Here is an 18,253-nt window from a genome sequence, read left to right on the forward strand (position 1 = left end):
GAAGCTCATCAAGAGAATGCCAAGAGTGTGCAAAGCAGTCATCAAAGCAAAAGGTGGCTACTTTGAAGAACCTAGAATATAAGACATAATTTCAGTTGTTTCACACTTTTTTGTTAAGTATATAATTCCACGTGTTAATTCATAGTTTTGATGCCTTCAGTGTGAATGTAAAACACCAAAAAGGAAAAATTCAAGAAAATACACCAAAAACAGGCAGAGATGCTTACCTGTCTGAATGGGCCTCAATACAAATGCACAAGCAGGGTGCAGCGGACCCAAATAAAATAGCAAATGCACAGGTGCAATACCTAATGAAACAGCCATCCTTCAATCAGGGTTTGGCCGTGTGGTACACCAATGCACTAAGATATATACTCTGTATTTGGCGTGTTCACACAAGGAATGCAAGCATCTGGCTCCAGCCTATTAATGACGCCCTATGGCGGGCTGCCCAGTGCTAAAATGCATCCTGTGTGAACAGAGGCCACAGTGTACAGAACAATTTGGGCCCATTCAGACAGGTAAGCATCTCTGCCTGTTTTTGGTGTATTTTCAGTGTGAATGTACAATTTTCATAGTCATGAAAATACAGAAAAATCTTTAAATGAGAAGGTGTGTCCAAACTTTTGGTCTGTACTGTAGTTCACCCGCTTGATTCCCACAATCCAGAATCGAGTCATTTTTGTGCATGTCCACATCATGAGTAGAAGATTGGCATTGTAGCTGCGATTCATTTCTACTGGCATTTTGCATTGTAGTCCTAACGAAGGAGGCGCTGGATTAAGATGCACCAAATTGATTAAGAGGTGTGCGTCCCTTTAATGAGTATGTCACTGCCAGAGATGTATGCCAGGGGGCCATTTTTGTCCTAATGTACGTGCAAAATGTGATAAATTTTGTCAGACTCTTGGCCACGGCCCGTTCCACCCGAGCTCTGAGCAATTTTTAAAAAAACTTTTAAAAAAGTTGGCCAAGCTGGTTGGGACTGGTACAAATAAAAACAAAAAAAGTCGCTACATTTTTGCACAGGTTCAAGGTTGCAGAGTTGGGAGGGGTCTCCTACACGATCCATGCATCATATATAATTTGGGCTTTTTTTGGTTCTCCCTAAGAGATGGCTGGGTGTGTCCTACTGAGCATCTCCTTCCCATTGATGTTCCTTAGTTGGCCCTGGGTCGTCTTCCCATTTATCTTTAACGGTATATTGTGTTTTTCCATTTACCTTTGTGTCCCAAATGTATTTATTCATAGCGCCATCATATTCCGCAGCACTTACAGTCGTCATCACTGTCCCCATTGGGGCTCACAATCTACGTTCCCTATCAGTATGTCTTTGGAGTGTAGGAGGAAACCGGAGAACCTGGAGGAAACCCACAGAGAACATACAGACTCCTTACAATGGACATATCTTGTGTAAAGCCCATTGTTCTCCAAACAAGTCTTCTTTTTTCCCCACCAAACCTACTGAATCATAGATAATGTAGGTGCACTCATGAGTTTGGGTTTAAACCTGTTTGGCTCAAGCACTTCATATAGTCTCTTGCTAAATAACATTATAGCAATGCTTTAAAAATGTTAAATAATTCTTTTATACCCCATCCGATAGAGGTGCTGCAATTGTGCAGCAAAGAAGTACTTGTCCGAGTCTGGGACAGCCAACCCACCCATCTTCTCCGTCCTCTATAAGGTCTTTAATTTGAATACCCCTATATTCTCACTCCATTTTAAATCCAGAAAAATACGCTTTACTCTACAAAAAATAAAATAAATAATAATAATAAAATCGCTGTGGGATCCAGGTAGGGAGATTGTGAAAACTAATGAGCAATTTTGTCATCCAAATAATATTTATCAGATTAACAACCCGCTCTACTACCAGCATCAAAAGTCTCACATTCAACTTTTCTTTAAATCTATTCACAAGGGGTTCTTGGTTCAAATATGGAACGCGTCATCAGAAAATTACCCTCAGGTTTTATTTTAAATGTAATTTTTTTGAAGAATTTGTTAAAAAATAACACTATATATATACAGTACAGACCAAAAGTTCGGACACACCTTCTCATTTAAAGATTTTTCTGTATTTTCATGACTATGATAATTGTAAATTCACACTGAAGGCATCAAAACTATGCATTAACACATATGGAATTATAGACTTAACAAAAAAGTGTAAAACTACTGAAAATATGTCTTATATTCTAGGTTCTTCAAAGTAGCCACCTTTTGCTTTGATGACTGCTTTGCACACTCTTGGCATTCTCTTGATGAGCTTCAAGAGGAAGTCAGCGGGAATGTTTTTTTTTCACTTCACAGGTGTGCCCTGTCAGGTTTAATAAGTGGGATTTCTTGCCTTATAAATGGGGTTGGGACCATCAGTTGTGTTGTGCAGAAGTCTGGTGGATACACAGCTGATAGTCCTACTGAATAGACTGTTATAATTTCTATTATGGCAAGAAAAAAGCAGCTAAGTAAAGAAAAACGAGTGGCCATCATTACTTTAAGAAATGAAGGTCAGTCAGTCCGAAAATTGGGAAAACTTTGAAAGTGTTCCCAAGTGCAGTTGCGAAAACCATCAAGCGCTACAAAGAAACTGGCTCACATGAGGACCGCCCCAGGAAAGGAAGACCAAGAGTCACCTCTGCTTCTGAGGATAAGTTTATCCGAGTCACCAGCCTCAGAAATCTCAGGTTTACAGCAGCTCAGATTAGAGACCAGGTCAATGCCACACAGAGTTCTAGCAGCAGACACATCTCTACAACAGCTGTTAAGAGGAGACTTTGTGCAGCAGGCAGTCATGGTAAAATAGCTGCTAGGAAACCACTGCTAAGACTTGTTTGGGCTAAAGAACACAAGGAATGGACATTAGACCAGTGGAAATTTGTGTTTTGGTCTGATGAGTCCAAATTTGAGATCTTTGGTTCCAACCACCGTGTCTTTGTGCGACGCAGAAAAGGTGAACGGATGGACTCTACATGCCTGGTTCCCACCGTGAAGCATGGAGGATGAGGTGTGATGGTGTGGGGGTGCTTTGCTGGTGACCCTGTTGGGGATTTATTAAAAATTGAAGGCATACTGAACCAGCATGGCTACCAGAGCATCTTGCAGCGGCATGCTATTCCATCCGGTTTGCATTTAGTTGGACCATCATTTATTTTTTAACAGGACAATGACCCCAAACACACCTCCAGGCTGTGTAAGGGCTATTTGATCAAGAAGGAGAGTGATGGGGTGCTACGCCAGATGACCTGGCCTCCACAGTCACCAGACCTGAACCCAATCGAGATGGTTTGGGGTGAGCTGGACCGCAGAGTGAAGGCAAAAGGGCCAACAAGTGCTAAGCATCTCTGGGAACTCCTTCAAGATTGTTGGAAGACCATTCCCGGTGACTACCTCTTGAAGCTCAGCAAGAGAATGCCAAGCATGTGCAAGGCAGTCATCAAAGCAAAAGGTGGCTACTTTGAAGTACCTAGAATATAAGACATATTTTCAGTTGTTTCACACTTTTTTGTTAAGTATATAATTCCACATGTGTTAATTCATAGTTTTGATGCCTTCAGTGTGAATTTACAATTTTCATAGTCATGAAAATACAGAAAAATCTTTATATGAGAAGGTGTGTCCAAACTTTTGGTCTGTACTGTATATACAGCAATTTTCTCACTGACCACTTGGGCTTTTTTTTTTTAGACTTATACTTCCTTGTGTTTCAGGGAAGCGCACACGTACATTAGCCACAATGAAGAGTCTCTGACCTTACCTTTTATATTGAAGCACTAATGTGCAAAGGTGATTGTGAAGGGTGGGGGGAGCTCGCATATCATCATTTGTAACTGGTGGATCCTGTGTTATCATCTGTGTATAGAGGTGTTACCTGTCATTGTAATCCTGCCTCTGATGATAATGAGACTCCTGAAAAGTTTTCTGTAAAGAACAGGAAGTCTGATTCTATAATATCCCTTGTAGCCAGTTTGAAAAATAACAACATTTCTTTTTTTTTTCGTTTTAAGACAGACTTTACTGGACTTTAACGTTGGCAGACTATCATTAGGATAGGCCTTCAATATATGATTGGTGGGGGTCCGACACCCGGCAACCCCGCCGATCAGCTATTCCTGATCGTAACTGATCAGTTACGTAGCTGCACAGTACAGCTCTGTCGACTGTATAGTGGCCGTGGCTGGGTAATGCAGATTCACCCCCTATTCAAATCAATAGAGGGCGGGTGTGAAGCACTCTAGCACTATTCCGTCAACAGAGCTGTTTTGTGCAGATCCACAACAGAACAGTTCCGGCTGCCACCAACACTTGAGTTGGCCAATCATCGGGGGTGCCGGATGTCGCTCCCCCACCGATCAGACATTGATGACTATCCTAAAGATAGGTCGTCAGGTTAAAGTCCAGTCGCGGACAACATTTACCGCAGTAATTTGATGGAAACAATAGGTTATTTTCTGATAATACATTTCCTTTAAACTGAGCCAAGGACCATGAACACACAAATCCTTAAATACGGTATTTAATAAAGGTTTTCCATGCTAGTAGTATTTTGGTATAGTCAAGTTCCAAAGTTCGGCCATATAGCGCCAATATATCTGATTTATCCCCATTAACGGATAAACCGGGATACTTACTGCCTGAAGGTGTCAATAGTAAAATTTGCGGAATTTAACTTTTGGAAATTTGCTGCTGATTTTGCAAAACTGATAAGATTATTGAAAGGAGTAGTTGGGTAGAGGAGGTTTCCTACAAACAGTAACTGATCTGCACATTTTATTCTACATCCTCATTTACACTTTTGTGGTGAACTCTACAGTCAGGGTGAGACATGAATCAGTAAATCCAGTGACCGCAGCCGTCACAGGTATCAATAATGACAGCTGAGGCCAAAGTAGGAAATCCAGGAAGCGAGCCAAAATAAAACCAAACCGACAGAATACAAGCCATGGGGGATCTCCGGGCTACGAGACGCTGCCAGGGCACACCGGGGGGCACAGGAAAACAACTCTGCACTCAGGAACAAGTCACTGAGGCCTTTGGGTGCAAGTGATACTATTCTGTTATCTGATTATTGATACATATATATATATATATATATGTGTAGATAAGCCAGTAATATCATGAAATGTATAGAAAATAGTAAAGTTATAAAGAATGAAAAAGAAAATATAACGCTAACCATGAAGTGTTAAACCCGTCTTCTAGGTCATTAAAACTCATCCTCTATTTACTGTATTGCAGTAAAGAAAGCGCCTGACGGCTCCGTCATTGCCAATGGTTATTGTGACTTCTGTCTAGGAGGGGCCAAGAAGACGGGGTGTCCAGAGGACCTGATCTCCTGTGCCGACTGTGGTCGTTCTGGTAAGAATAAGGGCAGGAGTACGCCTTCTTTCAGAGTAGAGTCGGTGTTTATATTATCTGTGTGTTAAAGGGGGATTCTCAAGTTTAAAAGTTATCCCCTATCAATTGGGAGCACCACTAATCTCAGGAAACGATGTTCCGAAGAGCCCCGCGTGAATGGAGCGGAGGTCGATCATGGTCACATCTACTCCACTCATTCTTAATGGGACGGACATGGATAGCTGAGAGCTGCACTCGGCCGGTCTTCAGCACTGCGAATGAATGCAGGATCGAACACATGGGGCCCAGTATTTATTCTCTTTGGGGATTCCAGACCCCCAGTGCTCAGGAAATTATCCCCTATCCATTGGATAAAGGATAACTTTTTAACAAGAGACAACCCCTTTAATGGGCTGGGTGAGATCCGTGACAGAATTCCATGATGGAAACCCAACAAACCCCAATAATGTCATTGGTTTGTCTTGCACCATTTGTGTCAAGAAATATATAACAGAAAAGAAAAAGAATATCTAATGTGGATGTGAACTTAGCAGTATTGCACTTTATTATCATTTTCCGGCTGTAGAGTTGGTGTACCTCCTGTACATAGCTGGCTGTTCTGCTGAATCTGACATGGATCAGACAACACACTGCTCCTTGTTGTGTCCTATCTTCTTGCCCTCTCTTTCCCTTCTATCAGTGTTAGATAAACACAACAGTGATACCAAAGGGTATTATATAAAAATACCCAGTTCTTTTAAAAGATATTTTATAAAACCAAATAATTAAATACCATAAGATCACCGTATGTGCAGAAGGTTTAGTGGAAACCACTAAGCGGGAGAGCAATAACATGACAATAACAATAACTCCAAACATAAAAAAACCAAGACGCACCCAAGCAGAGAATGTATAATAAAAGTATATCTTGACTGAAAATAATCTGACAATAGAAAGGCATAAAAAATGCAAAAAATATACAAAAGATGTGCACGTATCAAGAAATGCGCAAAAAAAAAAAAAAATAGCAAATAAATTTTGTATATAAAAGACCAATTTTGCATATAGCGGGTAAGGTACAATTAACAAAATAAAGTGTTTCCATATTATAATATATAGATATTATAGATATAAGTACCAAGCATAAAAAAATCATAAAAAACTTAAATAATAATAAAAAAATAATAAATAATAAACAAAAATGTGTATATAATTACTACATTGCATAAGCAAGATAGAGATTGAAAGAATTGATCACCTTCATGAACTTAGAATCACCCTCAAAAATTATCTATATAAGAAAATTATATATAAAAAATATGCGCCGTCCACATAAGGGCTACAGGCATCGGCGCCCTTTTAGTTGTGTATAAAAACCCACCGATCTTGCTTTAAATACCCCCTGACAAAGGAATTTACATTCCGAAACGCGCGTCGGGGTGCGCCGCATCAAGACCCTGGCGGCATTTAAAGGTATATCCCCCTAATTTATTCTTTGATGATTTTTTTTAAGCACAAGCACATGGCACTTTAAAATGCACATTATATAGTACTTTGTGGACTTGCACACACATGCAACCTCACATAGGGTGCTTTATTCCACCCATAGTTCTTTATGCTAAGCACTGCTTTATTTCCCACTACCTACCAATATATATGTGTGCAAATATATGCATATACTTTTTGGTTTATACGCACCTTATGAATGTATGATTTTTTATTTTTTATATATAATTTTCTTATATATCATTTTTTTGGTGATTCTAAGTTCATGAAGGTGATCAATTCTTTCAATCTCTATCTTGCCTATGCAATGTAGTAATTATATACACATTTTTGTTTATTATTTATTATTTTTTATTATTATTTAAGTTTTTTTTATGATTTTTTATGCTTGATGCTTATATCTCTTAGGGGAAATATTATAATATAGATACACTTTATTTTGTGAATTATACCTTACCCGCTATATGCAAAATTGGTCTTTTATATACAAAATTTATTTTCTATTTTTTATTTATTTTCATTTTTTTTGCGCATTTCTTGATACGTGTACATCTTGTGTATATTTTTTGCATTTTTTATGCCTTGCTATTGTCATATTATTTTCAATCAAGATATACTTTTATTATACATTCTCTGCTTGGGCGGGTCTTGGTTTTTTCATGTTTCGAGCGCGGATTATTCTTCTCTCAGTGTTGGAGATAGCATCAGATCAGACTGTGGAGAGGGAGGAAAGTATCTAAGACTTTAGGGAGGGAAGATCACACATTTTGTACTGTATCAAAGTGTACATAGAGTGGAAAGCAGACTCAGAACTGTGCAGGGTGAGGGGGGGGGGTAAATCACACAGGCAGTATACTGTATCTGTATACAGGAGATGCCACAGGAGAAAAACGGGCGAATCACATACTGCTCAGCATCAGTGTCTGTAAGCTTAAGGTGGAAGAGATACTTCATGGCTGAAGGAGGGGGAAATCAGTACAGTAATGAAGCTGTGCCAATTCATAAAAGCTAGTGAAGGGTAAAGCATCCTGGACACACAGACCTCAAATCCAGCATGTATTACTGGGAGGGACACGTCTGCATGAGAAAAGTCAACAAAAAGCAGATAGCATATCAGATAGATGTGAAGATGAGTGGTGTGCTAGGCGGTGTACCAGCACGCCAGTCTGCCAGGGTTCACACATAACAGGCTAGCATAATGGGACTGAGTCTTTGCCCGAAGAAGGAGTGTGGACTTCCGACTTTCCCCATTATTGTACCATTGCTGTAACTCTCTTCTCGTGTAGGTCACCCCTCATGTCTACAGTTCACAGTCAATATGACAGCCGCAGTTAGGACTTACCGCTGGCAGTGCATCGAGTGCAAGTCGTGTATTCTGTGTGGAACTTCGGAAAATGACGTGAGTGCCTAGAATATTATGTGGCTTACGTGCCGGCCGTATTTGTATATGCGGAGGATGGACGGCGGTGTTCTCTTCGCCGATTGTAGTGCTTCTTTTTGGGGCTTTTTCTTATATTTTAGTTTCACGTCACATATATCTTTGTGTAATGACTGTATGAAGCCACTCACCCTTCTCTTACCACAGGACCAGCTGCTGTTTTGTGATGATTGCGACCGAGGATATCACATGTATTGTCTGAGCCCACCAATGTCGGAGCCCCCTGAAGGTGAGTAGTATGGCCAAGAATAAGAACCATTAGTGTGCAAGTGGAACTAGTGGATAAAGATACCTATGATCTTGACACGTACTGGAATTTTCCTTTAAAGGGGTATGCTCATCGCCAAGACCCTATCCCAATATGTAGTAGGTGTAATAATAATATTAGCAAATACCTCTAATTACAAATCTAGTATAGTTCTACTGATTAGCTATGTGGCTTAACCCATGTGCAGGCATTGCAGTAGCTTAGTTATCTATAGTTACGACCACTAACAGCTAACTAACTGGTGGTCGTAACCATAGATACCTAAGCTACTGCCCTGTACATGGGGTAAGTGACAGAGTGACTCAGAAGAACTATACTACATTTCTAATTGGAGGTATTTGCTAATATTATTACATCTACTACATATTAGGATAGGATCTTGGAGATGGGAATACCTCTTACAATCCTAACTGTACCTTGTACTAGAGTTCAGACAGCTCGACGACATCCCTTGTATATAAATTATACATCAATATTACTTGTTACATTCTCAAATGATCCAACCACCACATTAAAATGATAGTCAGGCTTATTTTCTCTTGTGCTGCGCATAATTATTGAGATACTCATTCCCTATGTTACCTGAATCCTATGTGTTAAAAAGGAGTTTTTCTGTTTTGGAAAACCACTGGCTGCAGTTTTATTTTTAAACAATATGTGCTTTACTCACCCTCCCCGGGTTCAGGGCTGAGTCTCCACTGCTGCTCTCGATGTCTGTTATTACCTGCATTGCTGATGTCATGTCGACAGCGCTGCAGCCAATTAGTGAGCTCAGCAGCTCTGAGTTCACGGCACAAGCTGCTGCACTCATTGATTGGCTGCAGCGCCGTCAATGTGAAATCAGCGTTGCAGACAATGGGAGCGGCGGCGAAGACTGAACAATGGACCCGGGGAGGGTGAGTAAAGCCCTTCTTTCTTTCTTTTTTGTTAAACTTCCTGCAGGTTTTTTGAAACTGGAATATCCCTTTAACCCCAAGCTTTCCATTTTCATTTTGCAGGTAGCTGGAGTTGTCACTTGTGCCTGAGACAACTGAAGGAGAAAGCATCGGCCTATATCACGTTGACCTAGAGCAGATGGACAAAGATCACTGAGCCCATCAGACTGGTCTTGCTTATTCCCGGAATCCTCTGCTCCTCACATTTCGGCACTATGGCCCCTTCCCCTGCTCCGCGTCCTGAGCAGTGTATAGTCGTTTTATTGGTTCGGCTGTGAATTAATCCTCTGAAGTACTTACGTTCTGCTCCTATTTATTTCTCTGCTACTTCCTAAATCTTTCCCTAGGCGTCCGGTGCCTCCTAACCTGCGAGTCCCCTGCAGGCTGCGGCCCAAAAAGCTCCACCACTGGTCTTTCCAGACACCTTCATTTCTAAGATATCTCAAGATCTCATCATCTTTTCTTTCCTTCTTGCTCCATTTTAATGAGATTCTCCTATGTGATCTCTAACCTGTTCACATCAGACTTCCTTTAATCTGGCATTATTCTGGATTCTCGTTCTTCTTCTGAAGAATCTCCAGGAAACTACAGTAGAATATTCTTTCCTGTTGCTCATGTAGCACCAACATATGCTGCAGTGCTGTACAGAGATTCCCATAACTTACTGTCCACTATGAAGAAATTGTTTTGTTTCTTCTCAATTTTCTGCTTCCAACCGTCTTGTGAGGTTCCAGGTAACCTTTCAGTTTAGAGAAATAATTATCCAGATAATCAGAATATCAGATGCCAAATTAAAGGAATTCTACAGTGTGTGTTCACATTCGGAGCATTCTCCCCCATCATTCCGGTTATATACATTGTCCTGTTATATCTCGATATCACAGTTGGGGCACATGTATCAATACGTCAGCAGTTTAGGTTTCATTGTGGGCATATTTTGGGTTGTTGTTGGGTTGGCATCAAATTTCCAATTACTTGCATCACATTTTTATTTGTTATTTATGAGATTGATTGAAGCTGGTATGGCAGAATGTGGCCTGAGGTTACCCAGGCTGTGCCTCCTTCTAGACACAGCACATATTTTCCCTATGTTATACCAGTGTAATGTTTTAGGCACTTTATGGTGCCAATTTGCTAGATTTTATTGGCCTGTATTGATATGTGTGCCCTCTTGTCTCTGAAAAGCTTGGGGTCGGAGATTTAGCATAAAGAGTTTTTCCCCAACATTTAAAGTCATCACCCATCCAAAGGAGTCCGATCGCTGGGACCCCTATGGAACCCAAAAATGGGGCTTTGAAAAGCCCCATTGTTGTAGAGCGCAGATGTTAAGCACCACTCCAATCATTCTTTAAAGGACTGCCAGAGAAAGTGGAATGCTGTACTTAGCAGTCCCGTAGAGAGTGACTGACATGGGGACGGGCATGAGTGGCCACTGCTATAGTCCGATGGGCAACTCAAAGCCCCATTCTCAGGTTCGGATGGTCGTTTGGGCCATTTCAGACACCAGGACTTAAATGTACCCCTTGTAGTTAGTAGCTTTCCCATTGGGGTATTAATATTTGGGACCAAACAGTATGGTGGTGATTTGCTCATCCTTCCCAGCACAATTTGCTGTAGGGGTCAAAGCCATAACAGACTGCAGACCTTACAATGATCTTTTTTTGTTTTTTTTTAGAGCAGTGCTTGTAAATATCAACATTCCTCCAATGCTTGTTAGATATATCAGTCCGGTATCCGTTTTCTATAAAATATCCATATACATTTTATTCTGCAGACAACCCCAGACCCGTATGTATATGTGGTCATAGAAGCCATCCCCTGTAAATACACTTTCCTTGTCTGTAGCTTCCCCCTTTATATAATTCTCCCGTCCTCCGTCTCAATGACATATTGTCATACAGTACCGGAGAAAGGGAGACGCAGCCTGGAATATAGGACATTAGTCGTCCTTGAATATCAGAGGCACAATTTTTCTTTTTCATTGTTTCTTTTGAAGAAGAGACTATGTTGTCTCCAAAGCTTGCAACGCAAATATATTCCATTAGCTGGTGAAAGGTATCACTTGAATTCCGCCTCTTATCGCTTTCTACAATGGCTGCTTGTAATTTAATGATCATGCATTCAAGCCATGAGCGTCCCTCCATTGTGATTCCTGAACAACCTGATAACCTGGTTATACAACGCACAATGCTTCTTTTAACCGAGGACCCCAGATTTGCGCATGACTATGAACTGTACCTGGGGTCTAAAGGAATTCTTAACTCACCGGGAATCATGGGACCATGGCGTCCGAGTGACGGTGCTTAGCCTTGGAGTGAATGCTGAGCATGTGTGTCGCTATATACTAATGAAAACACAAAGCACTTGGCTTACTGAGAGCCTGAATGAGTGTCTGCCCAGAGAAAGTGTGTCCCCCCCTATTGCCCACCTGTGCACTGGGGGAGTCCTAGTGGCAAAAAGCCTTTCGATTTTTAGGGCATACCATACTTCTTTTTACCATGTCCTTGCATTTTTGTAGTGGTAGGGAATAGAGACAACCCCTTCTATAAGCCATGATTGTGTCTCTTACATATAGACCCAATATTATGGGATTCCCATTTAACCAATATTTATATATATATTAGAAAAAATCCTTAGAAGGAAAATTCCATTGTTTCACATCATATTTACAGCCTTGCACATTTTTTGTATTATGGCATATTGCTAGACACATCCTGCAAGCAAAGGGGCCGAGGTCCTATGCAGGAAACAACTAAGTGAATGGGGCTATGTTCTAGATACTTTCAAGTCTGTAGTTTGTTGGGGTCTTGATAAACAAAGTGATATGCTATCAAAAAACTCCTTTAAAGAGGACCTGTCACTTGTCAGAAACATGTCATTTTTTTACGTGGTGTAAATGCCGCTGTTGTCCTAAATCCGGCGATGTTTCTCTTTTCTTCCTACGCCTTACCATTCCTGAGATAAGGCCCCATCTTTCCTGTATGTAAATCTATTCTTGGCAGTCAAATGGGCGTGGTCCTCAAGCAGACTCTTATCTAGATGAGGTCAGGACCACACCCCCTTGATTACAAGACAATGTTTATATACAGGGAAGAAGGGGCCATATCTCAGCAATGGAGAGGCGCAGGAAGAAAAGAAAAACTGCGCCAGATTCAGGAGAACAAGGGCATTTAGAATAAATTAAGCAATTACATAATTATGGCAAGAGACAGCTCCTTTAAGTCTTCATGCAATGGTAAACATCTTAGACAAAGCTAAATGAAAAAGTTGACTGAATTCCTGTTACCAAAGAGCAACGCATTGTGGGAGATCAGATGACGGATCTGAGCTGTTAGGGTGTCAGATAAGCCGCATATGGATTCCAAGATGGAACCAGCAAAATCTTTACTGATTCCTTGAAGAAAACATCCTTACTTCAAAATCAGTACAAGATATGGAAAGTATTTGCAGAGTTAGGCCTGTTTCCTGGTGCACTTTTACTATGGCAGTAAACATCGGCCTATCTGCGGGACGAATGACTTGAATTTGCAGCACAATAAAGACTTAGCTTTTGGGATTTAAAGTGAAATTTTTTTTTTTTTTTTACATGGAGCTTTTATTTATCCCTCCAACTCAGGATAGGTGGCAAATGTACGATTATTGGGGGCAGACCACTCTGATCCCCATTGATTACAAGAACTGGGACCCTGTGTCCTCCATGTGACTGCGGTAGTGTAAATGCTTGATCAATGCTCCATTCATTGTAGCGGTTTTCACCCATGTGCACATTCATTCCCACGGTCCCATAGAAGTGAATGGAGCTGTTGTCAGAATGCGTACTACTGCTCTTTTCACATGCTGCGACCCCCAGTTCTCAGCATCATTGGAGGTTCTAGTAGACAACCCCTATGCATCATCATTTATCACCTATCCTATCACCTATGTTGTTCGCAGGACATCCCTTTTAAATCATAGCAAATCCAAAAATATGATTTATTAAATTGGAAGCACTTCTGTCCAGTTTGTTATATACTGTTAAGACAATTTTTTCCGTTATATCTAGTGTTAATGCCAAGGTATATATTTTATAATGCTCTGATCGTGGTTACTTATTTATACTATTTAGCAATGTATTATTAAAATCACAGTAACCAATCAGGTAATTGCTTTTATCCTGTAAATTGCACTTAACAGATAAAAGCTAATTACTGATTGGTTGCTGTAATAATGAGAATTCCCCCTTTAAGATACCAGTAAATATTCTGTATTCATCTTGCATGCACTTAACTTTTTTTTTTTTTTATTTGCTCCTTATTTTTGCCCATCCCCAGTTGTTGATGGATGTTTGTGACCTGTTCCTCTGAACACCTCTCTATGGAACACTATCATGAATGGCTTAATGTGTTGCGTATGAATTGAGCCAAATATACAGTGTCATTGGTAGCGTTTTCAGGGTTTTAAGTTTTCATGTCCTTATAAGGGCATACCGTGTAAAAAAAACTTTGCTTGAATCCTAATGCCCCGCCCCCGAGGAACTGAAAAAAATTGCGGTAATTGATCAGATTTAAAGTCTTATTTTTGTGACCTATGAGTGCACGGTTTTTTATGCATGAGGTGACTAACTAAATCCTGTATTCCAATATGGGGACTAGTACTGGTTGCACCACCATAGTTCTGTGCAGAAATGATGGAGACCTTTAATAAATCTGTTGCACTTAGCGAGATTTAGAAGTCATGTCCCCTCAAAACGTGAACAAATTGGTTATAAAAAATGGGGTTAGGGATATGATTTATTGCAATAAATGGACTAAATATCCTTAAAAATAGAGGCTAGACCTCTTAAAATGTCAGTATTTTAGCACTTATTTAAATAGCACCTTGCACAATACGTCTGAGGTTTTAAAATCTTCATAGGGGGCTTACTACAGACCCCATTCAGTCGTTTTGGATACATTGGGTAAATCCGTGATTTTCCACATTGATTTTTAGTGAATACAATAGAATAACAAGCAAATCAATTATCCCAATAATAGCCTAAGGACAGAACAATTCCCTCATCTCGACTCGGCATTGTCCTTTTCATCCGTCCATAGCTCAGAACATAAATCATTGATGACCCTTTAGGCCTCAATCGTTAAAACAGTCTTTGTTACCCATAGCAACCAATCAGAGCTCAGCTTTCATTTTTCAAAGGGCTCTGGGAAAATGAAAGCTGTTCTGTGATTGGTTGCTATGGGCACTAAGAAATATATATATACATATTTTATCTCTTTTAGGCAGTTTTGATAAATCTGCCCCTTTGTGTGCTTGCCCTATAATCTGTATGTGAGGCACGAGATGGAGAATGTCACTGTTCTTGTTGATTCTCTCAAATCATTACAGTGTTAATCTGTACTACACAGATTCATGATACAGCCGGTGGCATGAGGCCTACGACAAGGTTCACAAAAAGGTTTTTTTTAGGAGAATTTAGAAGCGCATTCGGTCTAAAATCACCTTAAAATAACATTTCAAATACTCCAATAATTTGAATGGAAAATCTACTTGTTCTGTTCATATGACACTTTTTTTTCTGATGAGGTTTTGAGAGCTTCGCTGTGAGGAAAATTAGTGCGATGTCACATCTTTGAGGTGAATTCCTCATGGAATCTGCTCCAAACTTGACACTGTCAAGTCTAGTGATGAGCGAGTATACTCGTTGCTTGGGCACTGCTCCGAGATTTAGTTTTCCTTGCCGCAGCTGCATGATTTGCGGCTACTAGACAGCTTGATTACATGTGGGGATTCCCTAGCAACCAGCCCGGCGTCCATGTTGGTACTCCATGGAAGCCAGACCAGGGTTCTGCAAACCTTTCTCCTGTCTTGTAAATGCCAAAGCTACCAATATGGTGGCATTTAAGTGACAGCCGAGGAAGTTCACAGCACCCTGGCACGGCTGCCACAGAGAACCAAAATGGACGTAGCACTCAGATCCTGTAAATCTTTTTGCTTAAAATAAAAACCTTCCTGAAGGAGATTCCCCTTGAAAAATGCATCAAATTTTTCCTAGCCTTCGTATTACAGGGACTTTCCATCTTTTGTAAAACACCTAGAATTTGATTTATCAAGACTGGCTTTTTTCATGCCGGCCTTGATGAGGGGGCGGAGTGGAGCGCGAGGCACCTAATTCATTAAAGGGTGGAAAGTGAGGCGCCCCTCGCCATAATTCTTCCTCCAGTCGCGGACTGGAGTAAGATTTGTGATGTAAGGTGCGCCACCGCTCAAGAAGTTGACAAGCAGTGTAAAGGAAAAGGTTGCCATTTCCCAGCTCTGCCCACTTTGCCGGAGCTTTGAGAAAATGGAGTAAAAATGCCAAAAGGCGCTAATTTGCACAACTTCACGTTACACAAAAATTTATTGGCTTTTTATGCTTAGTTTTCGGTCATAAGAAATGTGATGAATCGGGGCCTTGAAGTTTGATTCATCAGGGCTGGCGTTTTGTACGTCAGTCTTCATCCAGTGTTACGCCATTTTTGGGGAGATTCACTTTAATGGTTCGTTTTCCTGGAATGTGTGACTGGAATAAGTCTGGATGGAGGGTCATTATTTTCCTTTCTGTGTTGTAAATATATCTTCACGCTGCCATGTTGAGTGCATGATCAGAGGTAAAAGAAACCCACATCACTCCACTTCTTGAACACAAAATCGATTTTCATCAAGTCAATTTTTGTCAGTGATGAAACCGCGTGACCTGGAGATCTGCTGCTTTGACGCAAAATAATGTCTTTGGCCACTTTCTTTACTTCTGCTGCAAATTATGATTTTCGCCTGTTTTGGAGTCAAACTCTGGGCGCTATTTTGTATGACAACCAAAGGAAGAAGAGTGTGGTCAGCACTTTGCAGATAGCACTTTGTCGAGGCAATTGGAGATACCCATTTTAAATCAGGTCCTCCGATTTTTAAAATGACTTCCAAGACATTTAGAACTTTTTTCCAATTAATTTACCAATTTTTTAAATTCTTTTTGCAAGAAAAAGAAAGAGCTTTTTTCTTTATTAAGCCAGAGGAGATCAAATCCTGTTTTCGCTTTAATGCGCTGCCTCTAACAACCGTCACTCGTGTTTGTGTTTCTGTAAAGAAAAGAAAGTAAGACGGCGGACGAGAACTTTGCACAGATGTATGTGTTACTTCAAAGGTGCTGAAAAACCTGATATTAAAAAAATAACGTTTAAAAAAAAGTAAAAAAAAAAATAATTAAAATAAAGAAAAAAAAAAAAGAACGTTTGTGGCGGGGTTTGAACTGCCAAGCATTTGATATTTTGCCGCTATCCGACTGTTTGTAACGTTGTGGTTTCTTTCTGTCGCTTGCCGTAGTAACAGTTGTTATTGTGTGTTAATAAACCATTGGATTGAAATTTAGTACTTGGGAGTCTTTATTTCCATGTGATTTGCACGTGGGCAGTGCAACAGGGCCCAAGAACCATAGTTGTCCCTCAATCTGATGTAAGTAAAAGGCAATCATTATAAATTGAAAAATCTTGCAATTTTTTTAAATGCTTTGTATTTTAATTCCTCAATATTTTTCAAGATCTCCCCCTTGCTGTAAATGAATGAAAAACTTCAGCGGCTGGAAGTTGGAGGTGAGCACTGGCAGATCGATTCCTGGGACTCCGATTCAGTGTCCTGGTCAGTGGCTAGACTACAGGCCTACGAATCTCTTACCTTCCGATGTCCGTAGCCCAGCATTTGATTTGTCAGGACTGGCGCAACATCACGCATAGATAATGTCGCACAGGCAGGTTCCTGTTCTTGGGATCTGGGAGGAGAAAGCAGCAATCAGACCCCCGTGATCATACATTTATACCAATTTTATGAGTAGGTGATAAATATTGTTTTTAGGAAAACCTAATTTAATGAAGTTCATGTAGCTGCTATAAGACCCTTGATGCAAAGCTCATCTTGGCACCATTACGTTTGCCCATGAGCATTTCGAGTGAACTGAGGCAGTTTTCCAACTTTCCAGAAGCACAGTGAAGGCCCAACTTCATACCTTACTTAAGATGGGTTGGTTGTCCTAGGTCTTCTGCTCTGTCCTCAAATGACCAGATATGTTGCACAATATGCCTTCATATGTAGATATTGATCCATGTATTGAGAAGTTGGAGATTTTTCGGCTATAATCCAGAATGTTTATAGATTTTGGGCTGATGAACTTGTATCATGGGTTCTCTAGTAGATCTGAAAATTCTACATTTTTTGGAGAGTGGTTCTTTCAATAATTCATCAAAAATCTTAGACGCCCTTTCTCAAGTAGTTTTGCCCCTTGACTACAAGCTCTTTAAGCTTATCAAGAAGAAAAGAAGGGTTGGAAGGTTGCAATCAACAACGGGTCATCTTCCAGTATGGAAAATGTTGTGACCTGGCATGGGAGACTATGAGCAGTTGACCATTATAACCTTAAGGATTAGTAGGCAAAGGAGGAGCTATGGTGACAACTATTATAGTATGATTGGATGGTTTCTCATGTAGGTCGCGACCCTTTTAATGCTTTACGTTGGGAATTTAGAGATTTTATTCTTCATTGATTCCTATTTTCAGGCGTCTCCATTAAGATGGCTTTTGCAGGCCGCAAACCTTCGGCCTTATTTGCACAATGCCAGCTCCCTCCCTTTCTGCCCAGCAACATGGCCTCAAATTGCAAATTTCAGGAACCCAGTGAAGGGAGGGAAGGTAGATTTGATGGATAAAAAATCCCATTAAATATTCATTGGTATTTTTGCTGATATTTGTTGAAATTCAGTGTTGGTC

General features: G+C 40.4%; 1 protein-coding gene across 4 annotated transcripts in view; it reads left to right on the forward strand.

The window, feature by feature from the left end:
* The window catches only part of DPF1 (double PHD fingers 1), a 110,997-nt gene extending 94,322 nt beyond the window's left edge, over positions 1-16,675 (forward strand). For 3 of the 4 annotated variants that reach the window (XM_077285541.1, XM_077285538.1, XM_077285540.1), the window contains 4 exons: positions 5,242-5,361; positions 8,133-8,245; positions 8,432-8,513; positions 9,551-9,771. In XM_077285541.1, the coding sequence (XP_077141656.1) occupies positions 5,242-5,361; positions 8,133-8,245; positions 8,432-8,513; positions 9,551-9,621 (386 nt within the window). In that variant the 3' untranslated portion in view covers positions 9,622-9,771. Of the gene's footprint in view, positions 1-5,241; positions 5,362-8,132; positions 8,246-8,431; positions 8,514-9,550 lie in introns of all 4 variants that reach the window. The other variant, XM_077285539.1, reaches the window with a different exon arrangement.
* Positions 16,676-18,253: the final 1,578 nt, after the last annotated feature.

The sequence above is a fragment of the Ranitomeya variabilis genome, chromosome 2 (assembly GCF_051348905.1).
Source record: "Ranitomeya variabilis isolate aRanVar5 chromosome 2, aRanVar5.hap1, whole genome shotgun sequence".
Taxonomy (NCBI): Eukaryota; Metazoa; Chordata; class Amphibia; order Anura; family Dendrobatidae; genus Ranitomeya; species Ranitomeya variabilis.